This window comes from Thalassophryne amazonica, chromosome 10, assembly GCF_902500255.1.
Source record: "Thalassophryne amazonica chromosome 10, fThaAma1.1, whole genome shotgun sequence".
Lineage (NCBI taxonomy): Eukaryota > Metazoa > Chordata > Actinopteri > Batrachoidiformes > Batrachoididae > Thalassophryne > Thalassophryne amazonica.
The window spans coordinates 14,376,844-14,397,689 of record NC_047112.1 but is presented as its reverse complement, the minus strand read 5'-3'; the positions used below and the strand labels follow the sequence as shown (position 1 = coordinate 14,397,689).

General features: G+C 40.7%; 1 protein-coding gene across 1 annotated transcript in view; it reads right to left on the bottom strand.

Moving 5' to 3' along the window:
• The window catches only part of cfhl4 (complement factor H like 4), a 63,399-nt gene that overhangs the window by 11,314 nt on the left and 31,239 nt on the right, over nt 1–20,846 (bottom strand). Inside the window, exon 16 of the mRNA XM_034180788.1 lies at nt 6,737–6,910. Coding sequence (XP_034036679.1) covers nt 6,737–6,910 — 174 coding nt within the window. The remainder of the gene's footprint in view (nt 1–6,736; nt 6,911–20,846) is intronic.

Sequence of the window (20,846 nt, the reverse complement as noted above, 5' to 3'; positions counted from 1 at the left end):
CCAACTGCCTTTCCACTCTTCACCCTCTTCATAGCTGCCCTCACTTCATCCTTAATAGTGTCTTGTAGTTCCTGATTTACTCTCATCCAGCCTTTTCTCTCTCTCATTTTCTTCATTCATCAGCTCCTCAAAATATTCCCTCCACCTTCTCAACACATGCTCCTCGCTTGTCAACACCTTACCATGAGCATCTTTTACCATCCTAACCTGCTGTGTATCCTTTCCAGCTCTGTCCCTTTGTCTGACTAGTTGGTACAAGCCCTTTTCTCCTTTCTTACTATTCAACTTCTTGTACAGCTCGCAATATACCTTTTCCTTAGCTTTTGCCACTTTTATTTTCATCTTACAGCACTTCTCCTTATAGTCCTGCCTACTTTCTTCATCTCTCCAGACTATCCCAAAACTTTTTCGCCAATCTCTTTCCACTTATGCTTTCCTTAACATCTTTGTTCCACCACTAAGTCTCCTTGTCTTCCTTCTGCTGTCCAGATGTCACACCCAGTACCTTTCCAGCTGTCTCCTTCACCATTTGGAGCCAGCCTCAAGTGGCCCAGTCAAGGAACTGCAACTTTTTGTAATTCTGGTCAGGCTTCATTTGATGCCATTGAAGTTTACAACTTGTTCGTAACACAGTGGTCACATGATCCCTCTTAGACCAGCACGGAAATCTTTGATTTTTATTGTGATTTTTGTGGCGTATTGCATTTATCTGCGTAGTTAGATTGATCTAGATAACTAGATAACGATTTGTTTCACAGTGTAATCTTCACGTGCCTTAACTAAAGCACTCCCTCTGCTGAATCACCTCTAAATTATTTACACATTATTCACTTTGTGTGTTTTTAGGAATCCACTAGCTTAGCGCAGCTACTAGCTCTTAGCCGGTTTAGCATGGCGGCTTCTCCTGTCTCTCCCTCACTTTTCTGCTCTGGGTGTGAAATGTTTAGTTATTCCTCGGCCTCCTTTAGCAGTAATGGTACTCTGTTTTGAGAAATGTGAAGTTAGTGACACCAGCAACCATAGTCAATTGTCTTCCGGGGGACAGAGCAGGCGACATTGAAGGAAATTTGAAACTGCTGGCTAAGGCTAAGCGTAAATTTGGTAAGATTGTAATTCACGTCGGCAGTAATGACACCCGGTTACGCCAATCGGAGGTCACTAAAATTAACATTGAATCAGTGTGTAACTTTGCAAAAACAATGTCGGACTCTGTAGTTTTCTCTGAGCCCCTCCCCAATCGGACCGGGAGTGACATGTTTAGCCGCATGTTCTCCTTGAATTGCTGGCTGTCTGAGAGGTGTTCAAAAAATTAGGTGGGCTTCATAGATAATTGGCAAAGCTTCTGGGGAAAACCTGGTCTTGTTAGGAGAGACGGCATCCATCCCACTTTGGATGGAGCAGCTCTTATTTTTAGAAATCTGGCCAATTTTATTAAACCTCCAAACCGTGACTATCCAGGGTTGGGACCAGGAAGCAGAGTTGTAGTATTACACACCTCTCTGCAGCTTCTCTCCCCCTGCCATCCCCCCAATACACCATCCCCGTAGAGACGGTGCCTGCTCCCAGACCACCAACAACCAGTAAAAATCTATTTAAGCATAAAAATTCAAAAAGAAAAAATAATATAATACCTTCAACTGCACCACAGACTAAAACAGTTAAATGTGGTTTATTAAACATTAGGTCTCTGTCTTCTAAGTCCTGTTAGTAAATGATATAATAATTGATCAACCTATTGATTTATTCTGCCTTACAGAAACCTGGTTACAGCAGGATGAATATGTTAGTTTAAATGAGTCAACACCCCCGAGTCACACTAACTGTCAGAATGCTCGTAGCACAGGCCGAGGGGGAGGATTAGCAGCAATCTTCCACTCCAGCTTATTAATTAATCAAAAACCCAGACAGAGCTTTAATTCATTTGAAAGCTTGACTCTTAGTCTTGTCCATCCAAATTGGAAGTCCCAAAAACCAGTTTTATTTGTTGTTATCTATCGTCCATCTGGTCGTTACTGTGAGTTTCTCTGTGAATTTTCAGACCTTTTGTCTGACTTAGTACTTAGCTCAGATAAGATAATTATAGTGGGCGATTTTAACATCCACATAGATGCTGAGAATGACAGCCTCATCACGGCATTTAATCTATTATTAGACTCAATTGGCTTCGCTCAAAATGTAAATGAGTCCACCCACCACTTTAACCATACTTTAGATCTTGTTCTGACTTATGGTATGGAAATTGAAGACTTAACAGTATTCCCTGAAAACCCCCTTCTGTCTGATCATTTCTTAATAACATTTACATTTACTTTAATGGACTACCCAGCAGTGGGGAATAAGTTTCATTACAGTAGAAGTCTTTTGGAAAGTGCTGTAACTAGGTTTAAGGATATGATTCCTTCTTTGTTATGTTCTCCAATGCCATATACCAACACAGTGCGGAGTAGCCACCTAATCTCTGTGAGTGAGATAGATTATCTCGTCAATAGTTTTACATAGTCATTGAGCACAACTTTGGATGCTGTAGCTCCTCTGAAAAAGAGAGCCTTAAATCAGAAGTGCCTGACTCCGTGGTATAACTCACAAACTCGCAGCTTAAAGCAGATAACCTGTAAGTTGGAGAGGAAATGACGTCTCACTAATTTAGAAGATCTTCACTTAGCCTGGAAAAAGAGTCTGTTGCTCTATAAAAAAGCCCTCCGTAAAGCTAGGACATCTTACTACTCATCACTAATTGAAGAAAATAAGAACAACCCCATTTTTCTTTTCAGCACTGTAGCCAGGTTGACAAAGAGTCAGAGCTCTACTGAGCTGAGTATTCCTTTAACTTTAACTAGTAATGACTTCATGACTTTCTTTGCTAATAAAATTTTAACTATTAGAGAAAAAATTACTCATAACCATCCCAAAGACATATCGTTATCTTTGGCTGCTTTCAGTAATGCTAGTATTTGGTTAGACTCTTTCTCTCCGATTGTTCTGTCTGAGTTATTTTCATTAGTTACTTCCTCCAAACCATCAACATGTCTATTAGACCCCATTCCTACCAGGCTGCTCAAGGAAGCCCTACCATTAATTAATGCTTCGATCTTAAATATGATCAATCTATCTTTATTAGTTGGCTATGTACCACAGGCTTTTAAGGTGGCAGTAATTAAACCATTACTTAAAAAGCCATCACTTGACCCAGCTATCTTAGCTAATTATATGCCAATCTCCAACCTTCCTTTTCTCTCAAACATTCTTGAGAGGGTAGTTGTAAAACAGCTAACTGATCATCTGCAGAGGGATGGTCTATTTGAAGAGTTTCAGTCAGGTTTCAGAATTCATCATAGTACAGAAACAGCATTAGTGAAGGTTACAAATGATCTTCTTACGGCCTCAGACAGTGGACTCATCTCTGTGCTTGTCCTGTTAGACCTCAGTGCTGCTTTTGATACTGTTGACCATAACATTTTATTACAGAGATTAGAGCATGTCATAGGTATTAAAGGCACTGCGCTGCGGTGGTTTGAATCATATTTATTTAATAGATTACAATTTGTTCGTGTAAATGGGGAGTCTTCTTCACAGACTAAGGTTAATTATGGAGTTCCACAAGGTTCTGTGCTAGGACCAATTTTATTCACTTTATACATGCTTCCCTTAGGCAGTATTATTAGAAAGCATTGCTTAAATTTTCATTGTTACGCAGATGATACCCAGCTTTATCTATCCATGAAGCCAGAGGACACACACCAATTAGTTAAACTGCAGGAATGTCTTTCAGACATAAAGACATGGATGACCTCTAATTTCCTGCTTTTAAATTCAGATAAAACTGAAGTTATTATACTTGGCCCCACAAATCTTAGAAACATGGTGTCTAACCAGATCCTTACTCTGGATGGCATTACCCTGACCTCTAGTAATACTGTGAGAAATCTTGGAGTCATTTTTGATCAGGATATGTCCTTCAAGGATTCAAGGATTCAAAGGATTCAAAGGAATTTTATTGTCATATGCACAGAAGAACATGTTCCCTGCACAATGAAATGTGTCTACTGCATTTAACCCATCCTAATTGCCAGTTAGGTGCAGAAGTCACCATTAGGTGCCCGGGGACCAGCTCCAGATGTACATCCCTGCCTTGGTCAACAGTAGGGCTGAGCAAACCAAGACCGACCCATAACAAACGACACACACATAACACACAACACACATAGGCCGGCCCGGTACATAAACATATATTGAAAAGCAAAACACGAGGGAAAAGGAGAAAAAAAAACCCCTCATAGCCGCTGCGTTACACAGCAGCAATGAGGAAAAAAATCCCCATCAGCACAGAAAAACAATAATCACTTAGACAAAACAAGGACGCAGGACGACAACCGAGATTTGAATGTCCAGTTTATCAGAACACTCCGGAGGCAGTCTATTTGGCGCCGTCAACGGCCTTGTCCAACAATGCTGGAGGGGGAGGGGCTCAGCCCTGAGCAGTCCACTGTCCACAGTCAACGTCAGAGCTGGAGAAGCTGAGGGGAGGGGGGATGACCAGGGAGCGAGGCTTAAGTGTTGATCTTCCGAGGAGGTTTTATCACAGCAACCTTGAAGTGCAGCTGTGTTGGGGAGGCCAAATGAATTAGATTAGCAGATTAGCAGACGCCTGAAAGATTCCACAGTTCTGAGAACATAGTGGCTCTCAATGCATCTGAATGTAGAATGTGGTCTTCACAGACGGTCAAAGCTGGTTTCCAGAGCTGCAATCCTACCCGAGATGTTTTCCAGCGTGCGGTTAACACCCGCCGACTGCGCAGCCACTGCCTTCCCAATCGAATCAATCATGTAGGGCAGCCTGGAAGGACCAATCAAAGCTGCTTCCACTTTCTTGATTTTCCGGTAAACCAGCGCCATGCCCGTTCCACACAGCAGAAAGCCGGTCTCCACCAAACCGAATATATACACATCTTCGATGTCCTCAACAGAAAGCATGTAAAGGCACATGACCTGCCATCTCCTCCATGAGTCCATCACGTAACCCATCACATGCGTCCCGGCAGGACAGGTCAGGTCCTCCACCCCCGAATGTCTTGTAGAAAAAATAGTGTCAATTGCTTTCAGAGACCACTTTAACAGATCCATTTTTGTCGTTTTCCAGAAGAGCAAAGCTGTAGCCTCACAGACAACACGCCACAGAAACAGGAAAGATAAGGAGGGAGGGAGAAGAGAAAAGTGCGTCCGTCTCGGCCGAGTGCAAGCTGGCAAATTAAGCAAATATGTAGGACTGCTTTTTTGCATTTGCGCAATATCTCTAAAATTAGAAAGGTCTTGTCTCAGAATGATGCTGAAAAACTAATTCATGCATTTATTTCCTCTAGGCTGGACTATTGTAATTCATTATTATCAGGTTGTCCTAAAAGTTCCCTGAAAAGCCTTCAGTTACTAGAGTACTGACGGGGACTAGAAGGAGAGAGCATATCTCACCCATATTGGCCTCTCTTCATTGGCTTCCTGTTAATTCTAGAATAGAATTTAAAATTCTTCTTCTTATTTATAAGGTTTTGAATAATCAGATCCCATCTTATCTTAGGGACCTCATAGTACCATATCACCCCAATAGAGCACGTCGCTCTCAGACTGCAGGCTTACTTGTAGTTACTAGGGTTTTTAAGAGTAGAATGGGAGGCAGAGCCTTCAGCTTTCAGGCTCCTCTCCTCTGGAACCAGCTCCCAATTCGGATCAGGGAGACAGACACCCTCTCTACTTTTAAGATTAGGCTTAAAACTTTCCTTTTTGCTAAAGCTTATAGTTAGGGCTGGATCAGGTGACCCTGAACCATCCCTTAGTTATGCTGCTATAGACTTAGACTGCTGGGGGGTTCCCATGATGCACTGAGTGTTTCTTTCTCTTTTTGCTCTGTATGCACCACTCTGCATTTAATCATTAGTGATTGATCTCTGCTCTCTTCCACAGCATGTCTTTTTCCTGATTCTCTCCCCTCAGCCCCAACCAGTCCCAGCAGAAGACTGCCCCTCCCTGAGCCTGGTTCTGCTGGAGGTTTCTTCCTGTTAAAAGGGAGTTTTTCCTTCCCACTGTCGCCAAGTGCTTGCTCACAGGGGGTCGTTTTGACCGTTGGGGTTTTTCTGTAGTTGTTGTATGGCTTTTGCCTTACAATATAAAGTGCCTTGGGGCAACTGTTTGTTGTGATTTGGCGCTATATAAATAAAATTGATTTGATTTGATATGATTTATTCATTTTTTTTTGCCAGCCAGCACTTGGGGAGAGCTCAGATGGCCTGTCCTAAAAGGAAAGTGTCATGTGAACACCCTGACAGACAACTCATCTTTCTGATCAATTTCTTATTGCCTTGAATCCCTGGAAATAATAATAATAAGTCATTAAAGCTCAACATTCTTGTTTATCTGGCAGTTTTTAAAACTAAGCAAAAATAATTAAGCATTGCAAAAAATACGTTCACTTCAGGTGTCTTAGATAGAATAGATTATTTTTACATGGACCACATTTTATTTTGCAAATGAGATAAACTGTTGTGGACATGCTTTATGTTTTATAGTCACAAATGAGCTATTTTTAGTCATATTAAAAAATAAATTGGAAAACCTTCGTCCATCGTTAAAATAGGCACAAAATCAAGAACTGTCACGTTCACCATTTCAACGATAATCAGGGTTTTCAGAGGCGTCTAATTAACAAACCCAAATCAAAACATGTCAGTGATAATAAAAGTCCTCTTACCGTTCTGGGACAGACAAATGTCCACGTTCATCCACAGGTGAATAAACAGAAGAAATAGAGACCACTGCATTTTGACTTCAGCCGTGTGGCGACAAACTGAATTCTGAGGATAGAAATGTTGTTTTCCAAGCAGAATTCTTTTGTGTTTGCATAAAAAGGTCACAATCTGGACCACTCAGGGAGATTACACAAGACCAGCTGAACAAAAAATGACACATGCACACACACCAGCACACAGTGTTCACATATACAATAAGTCTAATTTTGGGAGTGTTGAAATACAGTGACACATCTTATATATGTATATATATATAATTTTTGTTAAAAAATAAATGACAGCTTATGGATTATGATTATTAAGATGTTGACTCTTAAAAGCCTCTTCTTGTTTTCATTGATTGTATTTAACTATATACTGTTGTTAATATTCATTGATCAAAATGTATATAAATAATCAGTTATCTGTGGCTACAGGTTTACATACACCCTGGCTAAATGTGTTCAAACTCAAAAACAACAAACAAAGGTGTCTTAAGTTAGTGAGTTAGTTGGCTGCCTAATTTCCAAATAAAATATTCAAAATTAATAGTTTACACACACACACACACACACACACACACACACACACACACACACACACACACACACACACACACACACACACACACACACACACACACACACACACACACACACACACACACACACACACACACACACATATATATATATATATATATATGCACTCAACAAAAATATAAACGCAACACTTTTGGTTTTGCTCCCATTTTGTATGAGATGAACTCAAAGATCTAAAACTTTTTCCACATACACAATATCACCATTTCCCTCAAATATTGTTCACAAACCAGTCGAAATCTGTGATAGTGAGCACTTCTCCTTTGCTGAGATAATCCATCCCACCTCACAGGTGTGCCATACCAAGATGCTGATTAGACACCATGATTAGTGCACAGGTGTGCCTTAGACTGTCCACAATAAAAGGCCACTCTGAAAGGTGCAGTTTTGTTTTATTGGGGGGGGGATACCAGTCAGTATCTGGTGTGACCACCATTTGCCTCATGCAGTGCAACACATCTCCTTCGCATCATCCGTGAAGAGAACACCTCTCCAACGTGCCAAATGCCAGCGCATGTGAGCCTTTGCCCACTCAAGTCCGTTACGACGACGAATTGGAGTCAGGTCGAGACCCCAATGAGTACGATGAGCATGCAGATGAGCTTCCCTGAGACGGTTTCTGACAGTTTGTGCAGAAATTCTTTGGTTATGCAAACCGATTGTTTCAGCAGCTGTCCGAGTGGCTGGTCTCAGACGATCTTGGAGGTGAACATGCTGGATGTGGAGGTCCTGGGCTGGTGTGGTTACACGTGGTCTCGATTGTGAGGCTGGTTGGATGTACTGCCAAATTCTCTGAAACGCCTTTGGAGACGGCTTATGGTAGAGACATCAAATCAATTTTATTTATATAGCGCCAAATCACAACAAACAGTTGCCCCAAGGCACTTTAGACAAGACATGAACATTCAATACACGAGCAACAGCTCTGGTTGACATTCCTGCTGTCAGCATGCCAATTGCACGCTCCCTCAAATCTTGCGACATCTGTGGCATTGTGCTGTGTGATAAAACTGCACCTTTCAGAGTGGCCTTTTATTGTGGACAGTCTAAGGCACACCTGTGCACTAATCATGGTGTCTAATCAGCATCTTGATATGGCACACCTGTGAGGTGGGATGGATTATCTCAGCAAAGGAGAAGTGCTCACTATCACAGATTTAGACTGGTTTGTGAACAATATTTGAGGGAAATGGTGATATTGTGTATGTGGAAAAAGTTTTAGATCTTTGAGTTCATCTCATACAAAATGGGAGCAAAACCAAAAGTGTTGCGTTTATATTTTTGTTGAGTGTATATTATGACTTTATTCTCGTAATATTACGACTTTATTCTCATAAAATTACGACTTTATTCTCATAATATTACGACTATATTCTCATAATATTACGACTTTATTCTTGTAATATTATGACTTTATTCTCGAAGTCTTAAAATTATGACTTTATTCTCGTAATATTACGACTTTATTCTCGAAGTAAAAAAACAAACAAATTCTATGTGGCCCTAAAACACCGTCGTATGTCAGAGCTTTTATATGCTTTATGGGATTTATTATGTGAAATTGACTTCTTTTTTTAAGGCAAAGTATAGGGCAAAGTAAGGGTGGCTTTGATAATATATATATATATATATATATATATATATATATATATATATATATATATATATATATAAGATTCAAAGAAATGTCATATGGGAATTTATTATTAATCAGCAGCAGTTCTTGTGCAACAACTTACAGTCTTAGAAGCAAGACGTGTGTGTTTGTTTGTATGTACCTGAACACATTCTGTGTTAAAATGAAATCATCATCAACTGGTTGGGAAAAATAAATATGTTATAATGGTTGTCAAAGGGGGAAATAGCAAAAAACTAAATAAATAAATAAAATAAATAAATAAATAAAAAAACTCAGCTATAAACAAAATATGAATAAAGCAAATAATATCTGAGCAGGTGGCAAAAACTAGGACATGAAGGTAACAATGCTGCAGTTAAAAAGGGAATATTGTCAAACTGATGTAACGCTGAGGATCATGTCCATAAAAGCTACAATCTGAAATTGTTTGTTTGTTTATCAGGAACATAATCTAATACAGAGAAACAAACATTGACAACAAGATAGATATCGATGTTGTAAATGGTAAATAAATGGACTGCATTTATATCGCGCTTTTCTGTCTGCATCAGATGCTCAAAGCGCTTTATAATAATGTCTCACATTCACCCCGATGTGAGGGTGCTGCCATGCAAGGTACTCACTGCACACCTGGAGCAACTAGGGGATTAAAGGCCTTGCCCAAGGGCCCTTAGTGATTTTCCAGTCAGGCTGGGATTTGAACCGAGGATCCTCTGGTCTCAAGCCCAACCAATGCTTAACCACTAGACCATCACCTCCTCTGTACCCAGAGGCTTATCACATATAAACAATGCAATTATTATTCTATTCTATTTCTTGTTGGAAGCAGACGGCTCTATACCGTATCGATCATTCAAAGCAGAATTGTCACTGCAAGATCTTTGGATGCCTCGCTTCACCCTGCGAAAAAATCACGTAACTCCCAAAAACGAAACTTTATTATGTCACACGGGAATCGGCGATGTGTCGCACCGATTTGAATTCAGGGCAGTAGTTATCAAACTCTCGTCGTGCTTATAAATGGGCGCAATCCCTCTATACTTAGTGGGTTTTTTGAGAGGGAGAGTTTTGGTGTATGTTATTACTATAGTTTCATCGATTGACAACCATTTAGGTCAGATTAAATAAATCACCATACATTTATACACTCACAGTGGCACAGAGACATACAGACATAATACACACTGATTTACACAGAAACATAATTACACATATTAAGTACACATACAGATAAAGATTAATAGGTTAGTTTGCAGATAAATGTAAAGTGAGTGCTGTGAAAGTGTCGTGACACGGACCCACAACAGGGGGCGTTAATGAACGGACAATGGATAAGCCAAAAGTAACAATTTAATGTTGTGAATTGTACAACGACGTACAGACAATAACAATATGGTGACTCTCAATCATACACCAGGTGACGTGTGGGTAGGCTCGACAATAGAAGACGCCTGGCGAGAGAAGAGCCGGATCCCACACAGCTTCCACTGCCAACGGAGCTGAAGAACACCGGAGCTGCCAAGCCCTGCGCCCCAGGTGGCCGCTGTCTTCAGCAGTCAGACCCGGTAATGCTGGCAGAGAACAGAGACAGTCCTGATGAGTGTGAGGTCGCACACTCAGTAGTCCCACAGTCAGTACACAATTAGGAGGGAGAACCTCCACCTCCAATCACACACTCGTGCAGCTCCTGTCTAACCACTTATCTGGTTGGGGTGTGAAGCGAAGCCGTTGCTGATCACACCAAACGCCAATCCCACAGATAAGGACACACCACAGGAAAACGGCTGCAAAGAAGTTCAGACTATTAGTCAGTGTTAAGTCAGCAGAGAAGTTACCTGGATGGTAGCTGATTTCTCGGCGAGGAGGTGGAGTTGCAGTCCGGCCTTTATGGAGATGGTGATGAGTTGGCTGAGTGACAGCTGGTGCTGATGAAGAGTGACAGCTGTCACTCCCAGTGGCTCCGGCGCCCTCTCGTGCTTGAAGCCCGCACTCCAAGCAGGGCGCCATCTGGTGGTGGTGGGCCAGCAGTACCTCCTCTTCAGCGGCCCACACAACAGTGAGTGTGAGAACATTAGAAAGTGTTTGTGTGATAGTCTGTGTAGTGAGTATAAGCCACCAACTTCTGTGCCGTGTGAGAGGGTCTTCTCCAAAACTGGAGAGAAGAAGAACAGACTCAAGCCTAACACCGCTGATCTTGTTTTAAAAATCTTCGAACACTGCAAATCCCCTTCAGTTTGTACAACTATTGTCATAACAGTCCCTAGTTGCACAAGCATTTCACAACTTATTTATGATGGCACAATCACATTAGAACACAAGTACAGTATATTATTGTCTTTAAATGAAAATATAGTCAGAAATTTCAAGATGCACATAAAACCTTTAATATTAAATGTTATGTGTCGGACACAGCCCGGAGAACCGACCAGCGTTTGAAGGACCCAGTATAAAATAAGCAGAGCACGGTACAAAGGATAACAGAGTTTAATGAACATAACAGTGCTGTGAAAAATATAAAAGTGCGCGGTCTGGCGTGGTGGATTGCGGTGCGCTCCCAGCAGCGCTAACGGTCCGGAGCCAGAACTGGTTCGGACCCAAGGACCCCGCCGACACCCCCCAGGTGGCCGCGACAAACCGAGTCTGTGAAAGAAGGAATCATTATGTGAGTCCACACTCAACACACAGAGAGAACGCTCAAAGGTGCACAAACAGCAAACACTTCCTGGCTTAATTACTAATCAGCTTCCCACCCTGCAGGCATGGAACACCCAGTTCACAAACTCACTGCAGCGGAAGCTGATTTAAACGACCAACATACAGCTCAATATAATAAGGTGTGAGGGACACCACATTTACTGACTGTATAAATGTTAGTCACAAAATCTAACGTACCTCAGGAAGTGTGCTGACGAGCGTGAGACCTCACCCTCTCCTCTTTCACAGACCATGCATCAAACCTGGACGTTCTCTGCATCCACTGATGATGAGATGGCTCCCGAGACGACAATCTCACCCGTCTGGTCACAAGGTCGAGTCTCTGGCAAATACACACTGTGTACTCCAGTCTTAAATGCCACCATGTTCCAATCCATGTAGATGCACCACAGCTGTGAGTCCTGACGAGCCGCAGGTGATCAGGGTGAGGTCCTGATAAACTCAGCTACACAGCCACTCAGTCCCAAATGCAAGCCACCTGGAAGGAAAAACAAAAGACAGAAACAAAAAGGCAGCCAGGCCCCCCAGCCATACAACAATTAAAAATACATAACAATGCCTCAGTTTCCCTGAGGGAGTCTTAAAGTTCTATCTAATCTAGTTTTACTGTTTCATGACATATTGTCCTTCATTGTTCCATGCACATGCTGAACATTGGCCAGCAGATGTCATATTTAATTGTATTAAATACTTCGAAACACTGAACCAATTCAAAACAATTGCTTCATATTGATTCAGTGGTCCAAAAAGCTTCTGTTTCATTATCACTAATTATTTTGTTAAACTGCTAACAGTAACGGTAACACGGATATTTTGGCTTGTCATTTACGGATGGTTTGCATTTTTGTTTGTTTTCTCTGACTATATCAGCAAATATGTTGTGTATCGTAGTTTCCTTCGGCTTGTAAATATATAGTATTTTGTATGTAAGTAGGTATGTGAAGGTGTATATTTATGTTTGTGTATATATATGTGTATATATGTATATGTGTATGTATGTTGATGTGTGTATGTATATATATATGTGTATGTATATGTATATGTATATATATATATATATATTGATATCGATTTAGGTGTGTAGGATTCTATGTGTATATGTGGCAAAGGGTATTACTGGTTGTGGGGAAGAAGGGGTAGGGATAAATAAGCTGATGCTTCACCCTACCCCTTTTCGGACATGTTGGGTACACAGTAGGAACTTTTTTGTTGTTGTCTTTACTGATCTATCTTGTAATTGTTGTTGTATCAAATGTTCGAAATAAACAGTTTTCATTTTCATTTTCATTTTCATTTTCAAATGAACCCAAAACCACATAGTGATGTGAAAGGAAAAATACTTTATTTTATTTGAATACTTTATTAATTCATGATGCCATCAACAAATGTATATCATTAAGTAATACATACATTTTTTTTTCTGATTTGGGGTCGTAGATTTCTCATGGTATTTGTTACTATTTTGAGCGTACGGTATTTTTTGGTAATGCTGTGGCGTCTGCCTTATTTGCTCCCATTCATTCCTAATTAAATACAGGATTTCTTGCAAATAAAGAAAACATCCAATGGAAAGTTTAACCCTCAGGGGTTGATAGTGAATGATGTTTGGTTATGATGTGGGGTATAAAAAAGAAAGGTGAATTGATCCTTTAAGAGCAGATGGGCAGGTTTATCACGCCGTCAATACACTTCTGTCGCAATCCCATCGTGCCGACATGCCTTTCTCTTTTACACATGAACTGGATTACATCATCGTGGGTTAAATACAACTTATTCTTTCCTAATTACCTTAAATATAGGATTTGTAAGAAAGAAAGAAAACATCCAATGGTGTGTTGAACCATCTGAGGCTTGATTGCTGATGATTTATTCATTAAGACTATGCCTGTTTCCAAAAATAAAAAACGGCGGAATTGATCTTTTAAGAGCAGGTGGGCAGGTTTATCACGCCATCAATACACTTCTGCCGGAATCCCAGACTGCCGACACACCTTCCTTTTGTGCACATGAACTCGATTACATCATTGTGGGCTAAATACAACTTATCGTCCCAACTGTATGCAAACTGGATATTATAGCTTTCCATAATGTTGCGATCCACTGTGCAGGGTTCTGCAAGAAATGAGAGGGAGAGGGAGAAGAGTTTGTTTGTCAGCTTCTTTCATTTCCAAGTCTGAGGTTTGGTGGAACCAATACTATAAGACAAATACTCACTGAGACACCTCATTTGTTCCTACTCATTCCTTCCCACTGTAGCCAAGTGCTTGCTCACAGGGGGTCGTTTTGACCGTTGGGGTTTTACATAATTATTGTATGGCCTTGCCTTACAATATAAAGCGCCTTGGGGCAACTGTTTGTTGTGATTTGGCGCTATATAAAAAAATTGATTGATTGATTGATTTGTCCGATCCATTCACCGTTTCTGCAGACTCTGCGCGGGTCCCCATCCATTGTGTAGTAGATCATACACATGTATTCAACCTCTTCATTGTGCTGATAACTGTGTTTTAAAGAGGTCTTTATGTCTCCATCTGGAAGGTGAGGTGGGCTTCCACAACACTTCGGTCCTGAAAGAACACAGGAAAAGAGAATTTTATCAATTCATTTTTTTAAGATCATTAAGTGTTCTTGAGCTTTCAGAGTTCAGTGAGAAAAATGCTTTGATCAGCACTTCCAACATACACTCAACAAAAATATAAACACAACACTTTTGGTTTTGCTCCCATTTTGTATGAGATGAACTCAAAGATCTAAAACTTTTTCCACATACACAATATCACCATTTCCCTCAAATATTGTTCACAAACCAGTCTAAATCTGTGATAGTGAGCACTTCTCCTTTGCTGAGATAATCCATCCCACCTCACAGGTGTGCCATATCAAGATGCTGATTAGACACCATGATTAGTGCACAGGTGTGCCTTAGACTGTCCACAATAAAAGGCCACTCTGAAAGGTGCAGTTTTATCACACAGCACAATGCCACAGATGTCGCAAGATTTGAGGGAGCGTGCAATTGGCATGCTGACAGCAGGAATGTCAACCAGAGCTGTTGCTCGTGTATTGAATGTTCATTTCTCTACCATAAGCCGTCTCCAAAGGCGTTTCAGAGAATTTGGCAGTACATCCAACCAGCCTCACAACCGCAGACCACGTGTAACCACACCAGCCCAGGACCTCCACATCCAGCATGTTCACCTCCAAGATCGTCTGAGACCAGCCACTCGGACAGCTGCTGAAACAATCGGTTTGCATAACCAAAGAATTTCTGCACAAACTGTCAGAAACCGTCTCAGGGAAGCTCATCTGCATGCTCGTCGTCCTCATCGGGGTCTCGACCTGACTCCAGTTCGTCGTCGTAACCGACGTGAGTGGGCAAATGCTCACATTCGCTGGCATTTGGCACGTTGGAGAGGTGTTCTCTTCACGGATGAATCCCGGTTCACACTGTTCAGGGCAGATGGCAGACAGCGTGTGTGGCGTCATGTGGGTGAGCGGTTTTCTGATGTCAATGTTGTGGATCGAGTGGCCCATGGTGGCGGTGGGGTTATGGTATGGGCATGCGTCTGTTATGGACGAAGAACACAGGTGCATTTTATTGATGGCATTTTGAATGCACAGAGATACCGTGACGAGATCCTGAGGCCCATTGTTGTGCCATACATCCAAGAACATCACCTCATGTTGCAGCAGGATAATGCACGGCCCCATGTTGCAAGGATCTGTACACAATTCTTGGAAGCTGAAAATGTCCCAGTTCTTGCATGGCCGGCATACTCACCGGACATGTCACCCATTGAGCATGTTTGGGATGGTCTGGACCGGCGTATACGACAGCGTGTACCAGTTCCTGCCAATATCCAGCAACTTCGCACAGCCATTGAAGAGGAGTTGACCAACATTCCATAGGCCACAATTGACAACCTGATCAACTCTATGCGAAGAAGATGTGTTGCACTGCATGAGGCAAATGGTGGTCACACCAGATACTGACTGGTATCCCTCCCCCCAATAAAACAAAACTGCACCTTTTCTTCTTCTTTTTCTTCTTTTTTTATACCAAATCACAACAAACAGTTGCCCCAAGGCGCTTTATATTGTAAGGCAAAGCCATACAATAATTATGTAAAACCCCAACGGTCACCTTTCAGAGTGGCCTTTTATTGTGGGCAGTCTAAGGCACACCTGTGCACTAATCATGGTGTCTAATCAGCATCTTGGTATGGCACACCTGTGAGGTGGGATGGATTATCTCAGCAAAGGAGAAGTGCTCACTATCACAGATTTAGACTGGTTTGTGAACAATATTTAAGGGAAATGGTGATATTGTGTATGTGGAAAAAGTTTTAGATCTTTGAGTTCATCTCATACAAAATGGGAGCAAAACCAAAAGTGTTGCGTTTATATTTTTGTTGAGTGTAATATTTTGACTTTTTTCTTGTAATGTTAAGACTTTTTTCTCGTAAAATTATCAATCAATCAATCAATCAATCAATCAATTTTTTTATATAGCGCCAAATCACAACAAACAGTTGCCCCAAGGCACTTTATATTGTAAGGCAAGGCCATACAATAATTATGTAAAACCCCAACGGTCAAAAACGACCCCCTGTGAGCAAGCACTTGGCTACAGTGGGAAGGAAAAACTCCCTTTTAACAGGAAAAAACCTCCAGCAGAACCAGGCTCAGGGAGGGGCAGTCTTCTGCTGGGACTGGTTGGGGCTGAGGGAGAGAACCAGGAAAAAGACATGCTGTGGAGGGGAGCAGAGATCGATCACTAATGATTAAATGCAGAGTGGTGCATACAGAGCAAAAAGAGAAAGAAACAGTGCATCATGGGAACCCCCCAGCAGTCTACGTCTATAGCAGCATAACTAAGGGATGGTTCAGGGTCACCTGATCCAGCCCTAACTATAAGCTTTAGCAAAAAGGAAAGTTTTAAGCCTAATCTTAAAAGTAGAGAGGGTGTCTGTCTCCCTGATCTGAATTGGGAGCTGGTTCCACAGGAGAGGAGCCTGAAAGCTGAAGGCTCTGCCTCCCATTCTACTCTTACAAACCCTAGGAACTACAAGTAAGCCTGCAGTCTGAGAGCGAAGCGCTCTATTGGGGTGATATTGTACTACGAGCTCCCTAAGATAAGATGGGACCTGATTATTCAAAACCTTATAAGTAAGAAGAAGAATTTTAAATTCTATTCTAGAATTAACAGGAAGCCAATGAAGAGAGGCCAATATGGGTGAGATATGCTCTCTCCTTCTAGTCCCCGTCAGTACTCTAGCTGCAGCATTTTGAATTAACTGAAGGCTTTTTAGGGAACTTTTAGGACAACCTGATAATAATGAATTACAATAGTCCAGCCTAGAAGAAATAAATGCATGAATTAGTTTTTCAGCATCACTCTGAGACAAGACCTTTCTGATTTTAGAGATATTGCGTAAATGCAAAAAAGCAGTCCTACATATTTGTTTAATATGCGCTTTGAATGACATATCCTGATCAAAAATGACTCCAAGATTTCTCACAGTATTACTAGAGGTCAGGGTAATGCCATCCACAGTAAGGATCTGGTTAGACACCATGTTTCTAAGATTTGTGGGGCCAAGTACAATAACTTCAGTTTTATCTGAGTTTAAAAGCAGGAAATTAGAGGTCATCCATGTCTTTATGTCTGTAAGACAATCCTGCAGTTTAGCTAATTGGTGTGTGTCCTCTGGCTTCATGGATAGATAAAGCTGGGTATCTGGGTGTCTAATAATACTGCCTAAGGGAAGCATGTATAAAGTGAATAAAATTGGTCCTAGCACAGAACCTTGTGGAACTCCATAATTAACTTTAGTCTGTGAAGAAGATTCCCCATTTACATGAACAAATTGTAATCTATTAGACAAATATGATTCAAATCACCGCAGCGCAGTGCCTTTAATACCTATGCCATAGGTATTAAAGGCTCTAATCTCTGTAATAAAATTTTATGGTCAACAGTATCAAAAGCAGCACTGAGGTCTAACAGAACAAGCACAGAGATGAGTCCACTGTCCGAGGCCATAAGAAGATCATTTGTAACCTTCACTAATGCTGTTTCTGTACTATGATGAATTCTAAAACCTGACTGAAACTCTTCAAATAGACCATTCCTCTGCAGATGATCAGTTAGCTGTTTTACAACTACCCTTTCAAGAATTTTTGAGAGAAAAGGAAGGTTGGAGATTGGCCTATAATTAGCTAAGATAGCTGGGTCATGTGATGGCTTTTTAAGTAATGGTTTAATTACTGCCACCTTAAAAGCCTGTGGTACATAGCCAACTAACAAAGATAGATTGATCATATTTAAGATCGAAGCATTAAATAATGGTAGGGCTTCCTTGAGCAGCCTGGTAGGAATGGGGTCTAATAAACATGTTGATGGTTTGGATGAAGTAACTAATGAAAATAACACAGACAGAACAATCAGAGAGAAAGAGTCTAACCAAATACCGGCATCACTGAAAGCAGCCAAAGATAACGATACGTCTTTGGGATGGTTATGAGTAATTTTTTCTCTAATAGTTAAAATTTTGTTAGCAAAGAAAGTCATGAAGTCATTACTAGTTAAAGTTAATGGAATACTCAGCTCAATAGAGCTCTGACTCTTTGTCAGCCTGGCTACAGTGCTGAAAAGAAACCTGGGGTTGTTCTTATTTTCTTCAATTAGTGATGAGTAGAAAGATGTCCTAGCTTTACGGAGGGCTTTTTTTATAGAGCAACAGACTCTTTTTCCAGGCTAAGTGAAGATCTTCTAAGTTAGTGAGACGCCATTTCCTCTCCAACTTACGGGTTATCTGCTTTAAGCTACGAGTTTGTGAGTTATACCACGGAGTCAGGCACTTCTGATTTAAAGCTCTCTTTTTTAGAGGAGCTACAGCATCCAAAGTTGTCTTCAATGAGGATGTAAAACTATTGACGAGATACTCTATCTCACTTACAGAGTTTAGGTAGCTACTCTGCACTGTGTTGGTATATGGCATTAGAGAACATAAAGAAGGAATCATATCCTTAAATTTAAAATTATGTTAAAATTATGACTTTACTCTCTTAATATTGCGACTTTTTTCTCCTCGTAATATTATGACTTTATTCTCATAATATTACAACTTTTTTCTTGTAATGTTCTGACTTTATTCTCGAAGTCCCTCCCCCCAAAAAAATAAGAAATTCAATGTGGCCCTAAAACTCCATCATACTAACAACTGGCTGATTTTTTTAGTTAATATAAATGGCAAATAATTGATCACAAGAAGAATAAACTTAAGAACGACACACTTCATAATACCAAAATTTTTTAATGTGAGAGAAAAAAGAAAAAAAAAACAGATTTGTTTTTCTTTTATTTTTATTGAGACAGCTTTGGAACCAAAATCAGCATCATTGGTCCTGACTGGAAGCTGTGGAAGAAAATTGGAATATTCAGAATCACATCTCACTGCAAAATTTAACAACAAATCCTTTTCTAATCTAATTTTTTAATTATTATGAGGCATAAAATTGGTTGGCATGTTTCTTTTTTCTTATTCAGTATGTTCATATACTGAACTAAATTATTCAAACTTAACGTGCACGTCTAACATGCTGTCAAATTATGTGTTATAACAGTTTTTACTTGTAATGGGAAATATAGCAAATATAGCAATATATAAAATAAGAAAAAAATAAACAAATAAATAAATAATATATTGAGAGGAGGTGAGGGCGGGGAAGTGTAATGATGCAATAGCAAAATGCTCGGAGTGTGCGTGGTGCTACGTGTTACAAAAGACGCCTGAACACACCTGTCTGAACAGGTGTCTGAACCACCTAACCTGGGTTCGGGTGTTTATTAAATCATGTTTTTGGGGGCTATGCGTTGGTTCTTCTAACGGTTTACTTTGTTGTGGACCTTAAAAGTTATGAGCCGTGTATTTTCTCAGAAATCATGCATTAAGTGAATCTAATGGGTGAAGCTACCGACAGCTGCTAAAAGTGCTAAGACCGTTAGCATACAACATTAAATCAGACGAGTGTTTCACTCGGTGTGTCGACTGCAACAGAGACGTCTGATCCGTTACGACGTTTCACCGCACAACAAGCCAGATTATTCCAGGTGTTTGTCATAAAATACTCCAACAAGCAGACACAGTCTCCCCGAGCAGCCGCATCGAGCGCACTCTGAGCTAAAGACGAGACACGGAGACGCTCCCCTCACCAGCTGTCAATCAGTGTGACCACACCCCCAATTATACAGAACTTTATGGCTTAAAACATCTTAAACTAAGATGTTAGAAAACAATTCATCCACCCTCAGATGTCATGGAGGCAGAAATTATTGAAAGATCCCAAAACTGTTTTCTTTTTTGTACCAGGCAGCAAACATGTTTATTTCTGCTCTATAAAGTTGGACATTTTATCATGGACTCCTATGGGAAAGTGCTACGTAGGGGTGGTGGCCCTTGTTACATTTCTCCATGCAATGTGGAGTTGCATCAGGACGGGCACCCAGCATTAAACCTGTGCCAATTCAACCCGCAGATCCACCGCTGATCTGCTGTGGCGCCTCCAAGTGAAAACAAGGGAGCAGACGAAGGAACTTACGGAGCATGTGAACTTACGGCGTTAAAACAGAGCACTATGGAAAAGTGGTCTGTTTTAAAGCCGGTGTTCTGAGGAGATGTCATTCTTGTTGAGAGGCCAATCCTCTTTCTGTCTTGTACACTTCCCCCCTTTGGGTTGACGTGCCTCTCTTTACCACATTGAACTCCCCAACCAAGCGATCAAGGAATGAAAATACAACAGCAATAAGTGTCTTTTCAATTTTATAAAGTTAAAATTTACATGTGCACGCTGTATTTAAAGCATAATAATGTGAGGATGTGGAACTGTCCATTTACGCAACAAGACGCACAATTCGACAGGACCGGACATCTCGACAGAACACCGGTCTCAAGCTGCCACACTCTAAAAAAAAAAGAACTGCCGTCTCAACGAGAAAAAGTGATGTAACAATTTGCATAGATTTTTTTTAAGTTATTTCAAATTAACTAGAGAAGTCTTGTAACATTAATTCACTTGAAAGTTGAAGTAAAGTTAAAATAACATCAATTTCAT